This window comes from Aegilops tauschii, chromosome 2 (genome assembly GCF_002575655.3).
Source record: "Aegilops tauschii subsp. strangulata cultivar AL8/78 chromosome 2, Aet v6.0, whole genome shotgun sequence".
Taxonomy (NCBI): domain Eukaryota; kingdom Viridiplantae; phylum Streptophyta; class Magnoliopsida; order Poales; family Poaceae; genus Aegilops; species Aegilops tauschii.
In genome coordinates this window covers 176,728,204-176,740,571 of record NC_053036.3, presented here as the reverse complement: position 1 = coordinate 176,740,571, position 12,368 = coordinate 176,728,204, and the positions used below count along the sequence as shown (strand labels likewise).

General features: G+C 45.1%; 1 protein-coding gene and 2 non-coding genes across 3 annotated transcripts; all 3 read right to left on the bottom strand.

The window, feature by feature from the left end:
- Positions 1-4,411: 4,411 nt before the first annotated feature.
- TRNAG-UCC (transfer RNA glycine (anticodon UCC)) lies at positions 4,412-4,483 on the bottom strand. Its single transcript has one exon. It is a non-coding gene; the product is annotated as a tRNA-Gly (tRNA).
- Positions 4,484-7,019: 2,536 nt separating this feature from the next.
- Positions 7,020-7,091, bottom strand: TRNAG-UCC (transfer RNA glycine (anticodon UCC)). Its single transcript has one exon. It is a non-coding gene; the product is annotated as a tRNA-Gly (tRNA).
- A 1,805-nt stretch (positions 7,092-8,896) lies between these two features.
- On the bottom strand, positions 8,897-11,394 carry LOC109744162 (uncharacterized). Its single transcript, XM_020303261.4, has 2 exons — positions 9,341-11,394; positions 8,897-9,235 (listed from the first exon to the last, which is right to left on the bottom strand). The coding sequence occupies exons 1-2, from the start codon at positions 10,999-11,001 to the stop codon at positions 9,127-9,129; spliced, it is 1,770 nt and encodes a 589-aa protein (XP_020158850.1). The 5' UTR covers positions 11,002-11,394; the 3' UTR covers positions 8,897-9,126.
- Positions 11,395-12,368: the final 974 nt, after the last annotated feature.

Here is a 12,368-nt window from a genome sequence, read left to right as displayed (position 1 = left end):
AGGCCGAGTCGGCCTGCAGCGGGCCGACGGTGTATTATTTTTGAATTTTTTTACCCAGCGTAATATTTATGAAAATTAATAAAAAAATGTATTATTTAAAAAAAATTAGCACTCATATAACACTCTATCGTCAACGAACGTTAAGCGTGCGGACCCTACGGGTTCGAGAACTATGTAGACATGACCGAGACACCTCTCCGGTCAATAACCAATAGCGGAACCTAGATGCCCATATTGGTTCCTACATATTCTACGAAGATCTTTATCGGTCAAACCGTTATGACAACATACATAATTCCCTTTGTCTATCGGTATGTTACTTACCCGAGATTCGATCGTCAGTATCTCTATACCTAGTTCAATATCTTTACTGGCAAGTCTCTTTACTCGTTCGGTAATACATCATCTCGTAACTAGCTCCTTAGTCACTTTGCTTGCAAGCTTATGATGTGTATTACCGAGAGGGCCCAGAGATACCTCTCCGATACTCGGAGTGACAAATCCTAATCTCAATCCATGCCAACTCAACAGACACCTTCGGAGATACCTGTAGAGCATCTTTATGATCACCCAGTTACGTTGTGACGTTTGATAGCACATAAGGTATTCCTCCGGTTTCCGGGAGTTGCATGATCTCATGGTCGAAGGAACATGTATTTGACATTCAAAAAAGTTGTAGCAATAAACTGAACGATCATATGCTAAACTGATGGGTCTTGTCCATCACATCATTCTCTTAATGATGTGATCCCGTTATCAAATAACAACTCATGTCTATGGTTAAAAACCTTAACCATCTTTTGATCAACGAGCTAGTCTAGTAGAGGCTCACTAGGAACACGGTATTTGTTTATGTATCCACACATGTATTTAAGTTTCCGATCAATACAATTCTAGCATGAATAATAAACCTTTATAATAATATCCATTTTATTATTGCCTCTAGGGCATATTTACATCACGAACTCATGGCACCTCAAACGTTTGTGATGGCAAATTTAGTGACGCGAGGATACAACTTAGTTGTCAAGCATGACAACTTTCTTTTTGGATGACAAGTTCCTGTTTTTTTTCGGACGACAACTTTAGTTATAAAAATGTCAGGACCGGAATGCTTCATGTCACACGTGTGGCACTTATCATTTGTAAAAACATAACAATAAAAACATGTTCTAGAAAATAACAAAAAAGGAAAATTGTGAGCGTTGTGATTTTTTTTTGAAGGAGGAGCGCTAGGTGTGTGAAGGCGATGGCGTAGAGTTGTGCTGGCCCGTGACACCTGCTTGTGCATACGCATAGATCCATTCAGAGCCGTGGTTGTGCAAAGGCATAGGTCCATTTGTGTTCCGTCATCTTCTCAGAAAACAAATTTTCTGTCAGAGAGCATAACATTCCTATAATAACATAAAAGAAAAAGAACAGTGGCACTCCAAAAAGTTGTTTATGTATCCACACATGTATTTAAGTTTCCGGTCAATACAATTCTAGCATGAATAATAAACCTTTATAATAATATCCATTTTATTATTGCCTCTAGGGCATATTTACATCACGAACTCATGGCACCTCAAACGTTTGTGATGGCAAATTTAGTGACGCGAGGATACAACTTAGTTGTCAAGCATGACAACTTTCTTTTTGGATGACAAGTTCCTGTTTTTTTGGACGACAACTTTAGTTATAAAAATGTCAGGACCGGAGTGCTTCATGTCACACGTGTGGCACTTATCATTTGTAAAAAAAATAACAATAAAAACATGTTCTAGAAAATAACAAAAAAGGAAAATTGTGAGCGTTGTGATTTTTTTTGAAGGAGGAGCGCTAGGTGTGTGAAGGCGATGGCGTAGAGTTGTGCTGGCCGTGACACCTGCTTGTGCATACGCATAGATCCATTCAGAGCCGTGGTTGTGCAAAGGCATAGGTCCATTTGTGTTCCGTCATCTTCTCAGAAAACAAATTTTCTGTCAGAGAGCATAACATTCCTATAATAACATAAAAGAAAAAGAACAGTGGCACTCCAAAAAGTTGTTTATGTATCCACACATGTATTTAAGTTTCCGGTCAATACAATTCTAGTATGAATAATAAACCTTTATAATAATATCCATTTTATTATTGCCTCTAGGGCATATTTACATCACGAACTCATGGCACCTCAAACGTTTGTGATGGCAAATTTAGTGACGCGAGGATACAACTTAGTTGTCAAGCATGACAACTTTCTTTTTGGATGACAAGTTCCTGTTTTTTTTCGGACGACAACTTTAGTTATAAAAATGTCAGGACCGGAGTGCTTCATGTCACACGTGTGGCACTTATCATTTGTAAAAAAAATAACAATAAAAACATGTTCTAGAAAATAACAAAAAAGGAAAATTGTGAGCGTTGTGATTTTTTTTGAAGGAGGAGCGCTAGGTGTGTGAAGGCGATGGCGTAGAGTTGTGCTGGCCGTGACACCTGCTTGTGCATACGCATAGATCCATTCAGAGCCGTGGTTGTGCAAAGGCATAGGTCCATTTGTGTTCCGTCATCTTCTCAGAAAACAAATTTTCTGTCAGAGAGCATAACATTCCTATAATAACATAAAAGAAAAAGAACAGTGGCACTCCAAAAAGTTGTTTATGTATCCACACATGTATTTAAGTTTCCGGTCAATACAATTCTAGCATGAATAATAAACCTTTATAATAATATCCATTTTATTATTGCCTCTAGGGCATATTTACATCACGAACTCATGGCACCTCAAACGTTTGTGATGGCAAATTTAGTGACGCGAGGATACAACTTAGTTGTCAAGCATGACAACTTTCTTTTTGGATGACAAGTTCCTGTTTTTTTGGACGACAACTTTAGTTATAAAAATGTCAGGACCGGAGTGCTTCATGTCACACGTGTGGCACTTATCATTTGTAAAAAAAATAACAATAAAAACATGTTCTAGAAAATAACAAAAAAGGAAAATTGTGAGCGTTGTGATTTTTTTTGAAGGAGGAGCGCTAGGTGTGTGAAGGCGATGGCGTAGAGTTGTGCTGGCCGTGACACCTGCTTGTGCATACGCATAGATCCATTCAGAGCCGTGGTTGTGCAAAGGCATAGGTCCATTTGTGTTCCGTCATCTTCTCAGAAAACAAATTTTCTGTCAGAGAGCATAACATTCCTATAATAACATAAAAGAAAAAGAACAGTGGCACTCCAAAAAGTTGTTTATGTATCCACACATGTATTTAAGTTTCCGGTCAATACAATTCTAGTATGAATAATAAACCTTTATAATAATATCCATTTTATTATTGCCTCTAGGGCATATTTACATCACGAACTCATGGCACCTCAAACGTTTGTGATGGCAAATTTAGTGACGCGAGGATACAACTTAGTTGTCAAGCATGACAACTTTCTTTTTGGATGACAAGTTCCTGTTTTTTTTCGGACGACAACTTTAGTTATAAAAATGTCAGGACCGGAGTGCTTCATGTCACACGTGTGGCACTTATCATTTGTAAAAAAAATAACAATAAAAACATGTTCTAGAAAATAACAAAAAAGGAAAATTGTGAGCGTTGTGATTTTTTTTGAAGGAGGAGCGCTAGGTGTGTGAAGGCGATGGCGTAGAGTTGTGCTGGCCGTGACACCTGCTTGTGCATACGCATAGATCCATTCAGAGCCGTGGTTGTGCAAAGGCATAGGTCCATTTGTGTTCCGTCATCTTCTCAGAAAACAAATTTTCTGTCAGAGAGCATAACATTCCTATAATAACATAAAAGAAAAAGAACAGTGGCACTCCAAAAAGTTGTTTATGTATCCACACATGTATTTAAGTTTCCGGTCAATACAATTCTAGCATGAATAATAAACCTTTATAATAATATCCATTTTATTATTGCCTCTAGGGCATATTTACATCACGAACTCATGGCACCTCAAACGTTTGTGATGGCAAATTTAGTGACGCGAGGATACAACTTAGTTGTCAAGCATGACAACTTTCTTTTTGGATGACAAGTTCCTGTTTTTTTTCGGACGACAACTTTAGTTATAAAAATGTCAGGACCGGAGTGCTTCATGTCACACGTGTGGCACTTATCATTTGTAAAAAAAATAACAATAAAAACATGTTCTAGAAAATAACAAAAAAGGAAAATTGTGAGCGTTGTGATTTTTTTTTGAAGGAGCGCTAGGTGTGTGAAGGCGATGGCGTAGAGTTGTGCTGGCCCGTGACACCTGCTTGTGCATACGCATAGATCCATTCAGAGCCGTGGTTGTGCAAAGGCATAGGTCCATTTGTGTTCCGTCATCTTCTCAGAAAACAAATTTTCTGTCAGAGAGCATAACATTCCTATAATAACATAAAAGAAAAAGAACAGTGGCACTCCAAAAAGTTGAAACAAGTTAGCGTATCTAATGAAAATGCGTCTGCCGGGAGTCGAACCCGGATCTATTGCTTGGAAGGCAATTATCCTAACCGTTGGACTACAAACGCGTTGGTGTTTAAATTTTAGATGAAATGCCTTAAAATCTTATTGATATTTTCTTTCTACCCCACCACCATAAATCAGCAAATCCACCGACACTTACAGAATGCGCACCAGAAAAGTTAGCAAAAACAATTTGATGAGAGCATCAAATAGTTTATTTTTATTTTTGAATTTGCTCCAGTAACAATGGAAGTGTTCAATTTTCTCTGAGGCGGTCAACTAACTATATCAAGAAATAAGAAAGGAAGAATGAAAACACTCTGGTAAACTATACTAATATTTAAAACACCAATAATGCCCACACGTCTTATATTTAGGAATGGAGGTAGTAAAATTTACAAAAGAAAACAAAAGAAAAATAATACACTGCTTGTTGACCCTCGCAAATGACTAATCCTTCATGCGCCGAATTGCTTAAGCAAGCGCTCGGAGATGCAAATCCTATGTATGGCTCGTTGCGAGCAATATGGTAGTGCTTGCTCACGTGTGTTCACTGAGTGTGTGTTCGGTAGAGTGCAGGAGGGTGAATGAGTTTAAGAATTCCCTTCTCGACCCAATTTTGAAGTGTTTGGTAGCCTGCACGGGGCTTCCTCAGCATGCACCAGTGTAGACCAAATACCCTCTTAGCATCCACGAAGAGAGACAGTCGTTCGCTGGTCAGGCTGCATGAGCAAAGCGAGCAACAATGTGTTTCAAAATATGTTCAGAATTTCTAAAAATTAATTGAACTTCCAAAAAATGTTCAGAATACCAAAAAAATCAAATTTTCGAAAAATGTCCAGATTTTAAAATTTTGTTAAAATTTGAAAAAAGTACAGATTTTCAAAATTTGCTAAGATTTTCAAAATATGTTTGAAATTATAAATTTTGTTTCAATTTTTTAAAAAAGTTTGGAATTTCGAAAAAATGTTTTTAAAATAGAAATTGTTAAAATTTTAAAAATGATCAAACTCACAAATTTTGTTTATTTTAAAAAATATATAATTTCAAAAATTATTTTAATTTTCAAAACTGTTATTTTTTTCATGTTTCAAAAAATTAATCATATTTTTGAAATGTTTTCTTCACTTATTTGAAAATACCGGTTGCTACAGTGCTAACCGACATGTCTAAATAGATGCAAGCTGCTAAACAGAGTCTCAGCTTAGCATGTCTTAGCACATATACCGCTACCAAACAACAGCAGATGCATGTATTCAGCATGTCTGCGCTGAGCTTGTATCAGAGGAGAACAAACATGCTAGATTGGGAATGCTACCAAACACACCATGAAGGACTAGTCCATCTTAGCTCTGGTTTTAGGAACCTTCAACCCGGTTTTGGAAAAGTTCCAACGGTTTTTATTTGTTTCTCTGCCATTTCTTTTGTTTATTAAATCAGTTTTATTATTTCTTGTCTTATTATAATTATCCGTTTTTCCTCTAATTTTTTGTTTTTTAATTTGTAAACATTTTATACTTTTGTAAGCATTTTTAAATTCATGCATGTTTATCAAATTTTGTGAATATTTTCCAATTTTGAAATATTTTCTAAGTTCATGATTTTTTTAAAAAGTTTGTAACTATTTTGGATCATGAATTGTCTTAAATTTGTGGATATTTTTAAGTTCATGAGCATATTTCAAATTCATGTCTATTTTTCAAAATTGTTGTTTTTTCTAAAAATTCGTTGATATTTTCCAAATTCATGAGGATTTTGTTGAAATTTACAAATATATCAAAATCCATGGATATTTTTAAATTCATATATTTATTAAAATCCATGAACATGTTTAAACTTAAGGTAAAATTGCTGAAGCAAGATAACCAGCCGAAACACATAAAAGGCAGAAAACAGGATGAAACAAAACCGTTTAGAAGTTGGCATAGAGGATTTGCTCATAATGGCCCAGGCAAGCCTTCATCAGAGCGCCTGTGCGATCCTGGGCTTGACATGTGGTCGTGCACGGCCTGGTGTGATGCTGGGCTTGACAGACGGCATGGTGTGATTAAGAGCGTCCGTTTAGAAGTTGGCATAGAGGATTTGCTCATAATGGCCCAGGCAAGCCTTCACAGAGCGTCTGTGCGATCCTGGGCCTGACATGTGTTCGTGCACGTCCTGGTGTGGTGCTGGGCTTGACACGTGGTCGTGCACGGCCTGGTGTGATGCTGGGCCTTACAGGTGGTCGAGCACGGCCTGGTGTGATGCTGGGACTGACATGTGGTCGTGCACGGCCTGGTGTGATGCTGGGCCTGACATACGGCATGGTGTGATTAAGAGCGTCCGTTTAGAAGTTGGTATAGAGGATTTGCTCATAATGGCCCAGGCAAGCCTTCATCAGATCGCCTGTGCGATCCTGGGCCTGACATGTGTTCGTGCACGTCCTGGTGTGGTGCTGGGCTTGACACGTGGTCGTGCACGGCCTGGTGTGATGCTGGGCCTTACAGGTGGTCGAGCACGGCCTGGTGTGATGCTGGGACTGACATGTGGTCGTGCACGGCCTGGTGTGATGCTGGGCCTGACAGACGGCATGGTCCGTTATCGAAAATAAAAATAAAAAATTGCATCTTCCGGGAGTCGAATCCGGGTCTATTGCTTGGAAGGCAATTATCCTAACCGTTGGACTACAGACGCAATCATGTCATTACTTAAGATGCAACATTATTTATCAGAGTCATTCTTGTTTTCCACTAGCATGAATCAGCTAATCATTTTTGCACTTACGCTGCACATTCACAAACATAGCAAACACAGAAAACAATTGATGCCCTCATCAACTAAGATTTCCCCACTCTTGTTGTTCAGATTTTTCTAAGGTGGTCAACTACTCGTAGAAAATAATAGGGAAGAGAGCAAACAACATGCAGACGAGGCAGACAGCCTAACTCAACAATCACCTCACAGTTTTTTCTAGAGCATATTCTTAGGACTACCTGTTGCGTTGACAGCCTAACCAAAAAGCGTTTTTGCTTGCTGCAGAAAGGCACTCAACTGCCTCGGAGACATGTTGCTTATCATCAGGACCGATGCCACGACGCAGCCCAAGCCTAGCACTAGTAGCGGATCGATGAAACAGCGAGGACGTTCCCACTCTCCCCACACACTGTCCTACTAGTAGATTAATTAAGGCTTTGTGTCTCTTGCTTACCGATGGTTCCATGAAAAGGCAGCTCGCCTTCTCATCTCTGCATGAAAAGGCAGATCACCTCAGCTGACTAACCAAGGTGAAATACACTAGCTTAAGAGGGTGTTTGTTTTCAGAAACTTATTGGTTTAGGGACTTAAAAAGTCCCTATAAGTCCCATCTAAACCAAACAGGAGGGACTTATAGGGACTTAAAGTGGACATTTGGGACTTATGAAATAAGACTCTTAAGGAGAGTCTTATAGGGACTTATAGTTGTAATATGGTCTTTTGGTCCATGTTAAGTCCCAAGAACCAAACAGGTAGGGACTTGAAACTTATAAGTTGGGACTAAAAAAAGTCTTAGGACTTATAAACCAAACACGGCCTAAGCCCAGAGGAAAAATGATCAGTCCACACGGATGATTTCGTATTCCCTGACACTCGTGCCAAAGACCCACCGGTCAGATGTCACTCACAACAACTCGGCCCGCCTTCTGTTCTCAGGTCATGCTCATGCTGAACAAGCTTGTCCAAAACCTGAAGCAAGTGACCAGAATACGGATACAAGTAACAGCCGTGTAGTTGGCTTGTTTGGATTGTAGGGGGACATAGACCAAGAAATGCAGCCATCATGCTAGCAAATAATAAGGTTAGTGTGCTTTCAGTCAGTTAGCCTCGAGAGCGAGATATGAACAACACAGCAGCAACCACGACAAATGCATCAGTAATAACAAATTAAGGTACAACAGCACTGCAGCAGAGCCTGACCAGCAGGGCTCTGCGATGAGAAGGGAACCAACCTACAGCATAAAGGAGCACTAAACATCCATCAGCGTTACCACAGAATGTCCTTGCAAGACCAGGCGCATAATCTACATCGTCCTCCTTTGACCAGAGTACATCCGGAGTACTACACAGGTCCATGATCGGAGACACGGCTACATGCTGCAGTCACCCCGGAGAAGAGGACCAGATGCCGATCGATCCATGATCCACGGTTTCGGTTGCAATCCACATGGATGGGACTGGGGTAAAGGAGAAAAAAAAGGAAAGCGGCCAACTTATTGCGATCACCGGAGCGCATCATCATAACTCATCGGCGTTGGTAGAGTACGTCGGCCAGGCAGGCAGGCAGGCTCCCGATCCCCACTGCGCCGGTGCTAGTGGTACTGAAAAAGGAGAGATCATAACGCGCAGGCGGCCCTACCATGAGATACTGACTCAGATCGATCGATTTTGCCATTCTGATGATATAGTGACCCGCTGAAATCATCTCATCGCTGAGTGGGCATACTCCTGCATTGTGGAACGGCTTTGAATGATTATACTTTTATTTCACAGAGACGGGCAATGTACACAGGAGAGTGCCAGTGCGTATGGGTATCAGGGCGTGGGCTGTGTCAGGAGCAACACATCGCCGAGTACTCGAATACACTGGGGAGATTCATCCGTTCATTCACTGTAACAAAATATGGAGTGAACATATGTGTTAGCTACCCATGAAGACAGCACAATCAAGAACTGGTGCCGGACACAATCAAGGTCACAGGCTCCAAATGCCATGGAACATGTTCCTCAGCTTGCTCCCGCCAAGCTTCTTCACGATCTTCTTAGCGTCTGTCACGTTGGTCTCTGCAAGCTTCTCGAGGTTCCTGACATTCGTAAAAGGTTCCAACAAATGTTGTTAGCACCAACGTATTCAGAAGTCGAGATTTGTTGTTAGCATCAAGATTGGATCGTTTTAATGTTGTGATTACCTCACGTGCTCCGATGACATGATCTTCCTCCGGCCGGAGTTGCTGTCCGCCAGATGCACCAGTGTCGACAGCAAGAACCGCTTCGCCGGCGAGGGTTTCTCCTCGTCGGGGCCTAGCAGCTGCAGTACCTGCGCCACGTTGCGGTCATCCTGGACGAAGCGCTTCCGGTTGCGGTGCACGGACATCATGGCGCAGAGCGCCTCCGCGGCCAACTCCCTCGCCTCGATGGATTTGGCCGCCTGGACGATGCCCACCAGCTCCGGCATGAACCCGGCGTCCCCCATCGCCTTCTTGGTCTCCTCCGACACGTGGCACAGCCGGTGCGCTGCTTTTAAGGCGCTGTGCTGCAGCGTGGTGTCGCCGTTGCGGAGGAAGAAGAGCACCCGGTTGAGGAAGACGGCGCCGATGAGCCGGTCGATCGAGTCTGGCGACGAGAAGCAGAGCGCGTCGATGGCGCGGAGCGCCACCTCCCGTGCCTTTGAAGAGCGCGGGATGCCCGGGTCCAGCGCGCGGACGAGGGACTCGGCGGTGCCTTCTTGGAGCACGACCTCCCTGGATGAGCTATCTCCGGAGGCGATCGCCGCGAGGAGCTCCATTGCCTGGATTTGCGCCCCCTCGTCCGCGGGGCCCTGCAAGAGCGACACGAGCACCGGTACCGCCCCGGCGTCGGCCACCATGTACTTCCTTATCTCCTCGACGCCCACGAGGCTCCTCAGCACCCGGCACGCCGCGCACACGAGCTCGCCGCCGCTGGCACGGTGATCGGAGCAGATGTTGATCAATGCCGTGACGCCGCCGTGCGCGGCGACGGCCCACGCGTTGTCGGCGTTCTCGGTGAGCTTGCTGAGCACACGCGCCGCCCGCTCCTTCGCCGCCGTCCCGGCGCCCGTGTTAAGAACCCGGATCACCGGAGCGATGACGCCGCCGCCGACAAGGTCGCCTTTGCAAGAAGCGTCATACCCGGCGATCACCGAGATGGCGTCCAGGGCCTCTTCTTGGACGCGAGCGTCTGGGGACTCGAGCAGCCCAATGAGAACGCCAATTCCGTCGGCGACGTCGGACACGACGACCCGCACGCACTTGTCGTCGTCGCGCAGCACCTCATTGAGCGCGGCGGCGGCCTCCCTCCGCATCTCCGCTCCGCCGACCCTGAGCCTGGCGAAGAGGTCGCGCACGTAGAACCGCAGGTCCTCGCGGCTGGCGCCGGCGCACGGCCGCGGCACCACGAGCGCCCGCGCGCGCGTGAGCGAGCCCGAGGCGCATATCTCGTCCAGCCGCGCCAGGTGCGTGTCGAGCGTGGACGCGACGACGTCGAGGTCGCTCCGCAGCCGCAGCTTGCCGCCTCCGTAGTGCCGCCCCTGGCTCCGCGGCACCAGCTCCCGCGCCTCCCTCACCGCGTCAACGACGTCCCGTAGGAGGCCATCGAACGCCTCGTGCCTCTCCTCGCCGTCGGAGGCCGCGATGACGGTGATGTCCGCGAGGCCGGCGTGGAGCCGGTTGAACTTGTCCCTGATGAGCTGCCACTTGAGCGGGAAGAGGGACGCGGAGAAGGAAGCAGAGATGAGAGAGTTTATGGCGTCCAGCGCCGTCGCGAGCATCCCCTGCTCGTCTTGCTCCGCTTCTTGGCTCCCCGCCTCGCCCGCCGCCGCAAATTCTCCCATTCTTCCGACGAGCTCAGCTCAGCTCACGCGCAGACCCTTACCACGTCGTCAATTCCTGCCGTTGCATCGAGCAAGCAAGAAAGGGACGAGGAGCAGAACAAGCGGTGGAGCTATTACTAGTTATGGTATGCGGAGAAGGCGGGGGAGTGTGACGACTGTAACTGCAAGGTGGTGAACTGGCGATGGCTCAACTCTTGAAGGCAAGCTCGACTTCAAGGTAGTTAATGGAGTTATGGAGGCGGAGGCGGGGCCGGTGGTGGGTCCCCCGGACGTGGGCGCAGCACCAGCGCGGACTGTGGATGCAGTCGGACTCTGGGGAAATGCGTCTGTGAGGAGTGAGGACGAAGGCTTGGGGATTGGTGCGCTGTGGCGGAGAAGAAGCGAAGGACGATCGACGGAAGGAATGTAAGCAGAGCCCCGGGGGTCTACGAACTAGGATCGCGCGACATGCCCAGCAATGCTACACGTACGAAAAATGTTAGGAGATGCTACCTTTTTTTTTAACTCACGGAGATGCTACTGTAACGTGGTGCAAAATGATGTACGTTGGCCAAGTTGTCGGAGTGCCTCCAATGTTTTTTCTCAAGGAACTTCACAGAGCTTTAATCAACAAATGCATTCGCCGAATAGCCAGCCAGGAAGCTACTGATCAGGAAGATAGGGATAGTGTCTAACCAGTTTTCGGTCACATTAAGCGTACAACCATAATTAGTACAGAGATGTGCATGACCGTTTGTTGATCTTAGTACATGTTGAATACTAAAAGAAGCAAAACTAAGAGCAAGCTCTTCAATTTCAGTGAGAATTGGTGCTATCACCGCCCGATCAGTGTAGCGAGAATTCCAGAGATTAACTGCCACCAAACAGCCGGTTTCCATGATCACATGTGTGTAGCCGCATAATGTAGCGAAGATAACTCCTTCCTTCAGAGCTAGGGCGTCGGCATTGAGGGGGTCTGTGACTCCTAGGAACGGCTTACACCATGCACCCTTGAATCCCGAAGAAGAGCGGGCGACACCCCCCGCTCCAGCGTTGCCATCATCGAGATGAACTGCACCGTCTGTATTTATCTTGATATGAGAAACATCTGGGGGTCGCCAGCCATAACCGTACAACGTCGAGGTATGCTGTCGTGGCAACTCAAGGAGAGCTAGGTCTCTCTGATCCTTCTCACTGAGCTGGCTGGATCTATCCTTTCCAGGTCATGCGTCAAGCGATTGCGAGACATCCAAACGGCCCACATCACCGCGACAATGATCGCTCTGTCCTTTTCAGAAAAACGCTGATCACATAAGATATCCCTTGTCCATGTGTGAGGACGGAGCCTTGGCGCATGTATGTCAAAGAGCAGTCGGGCTTCCTCCCAA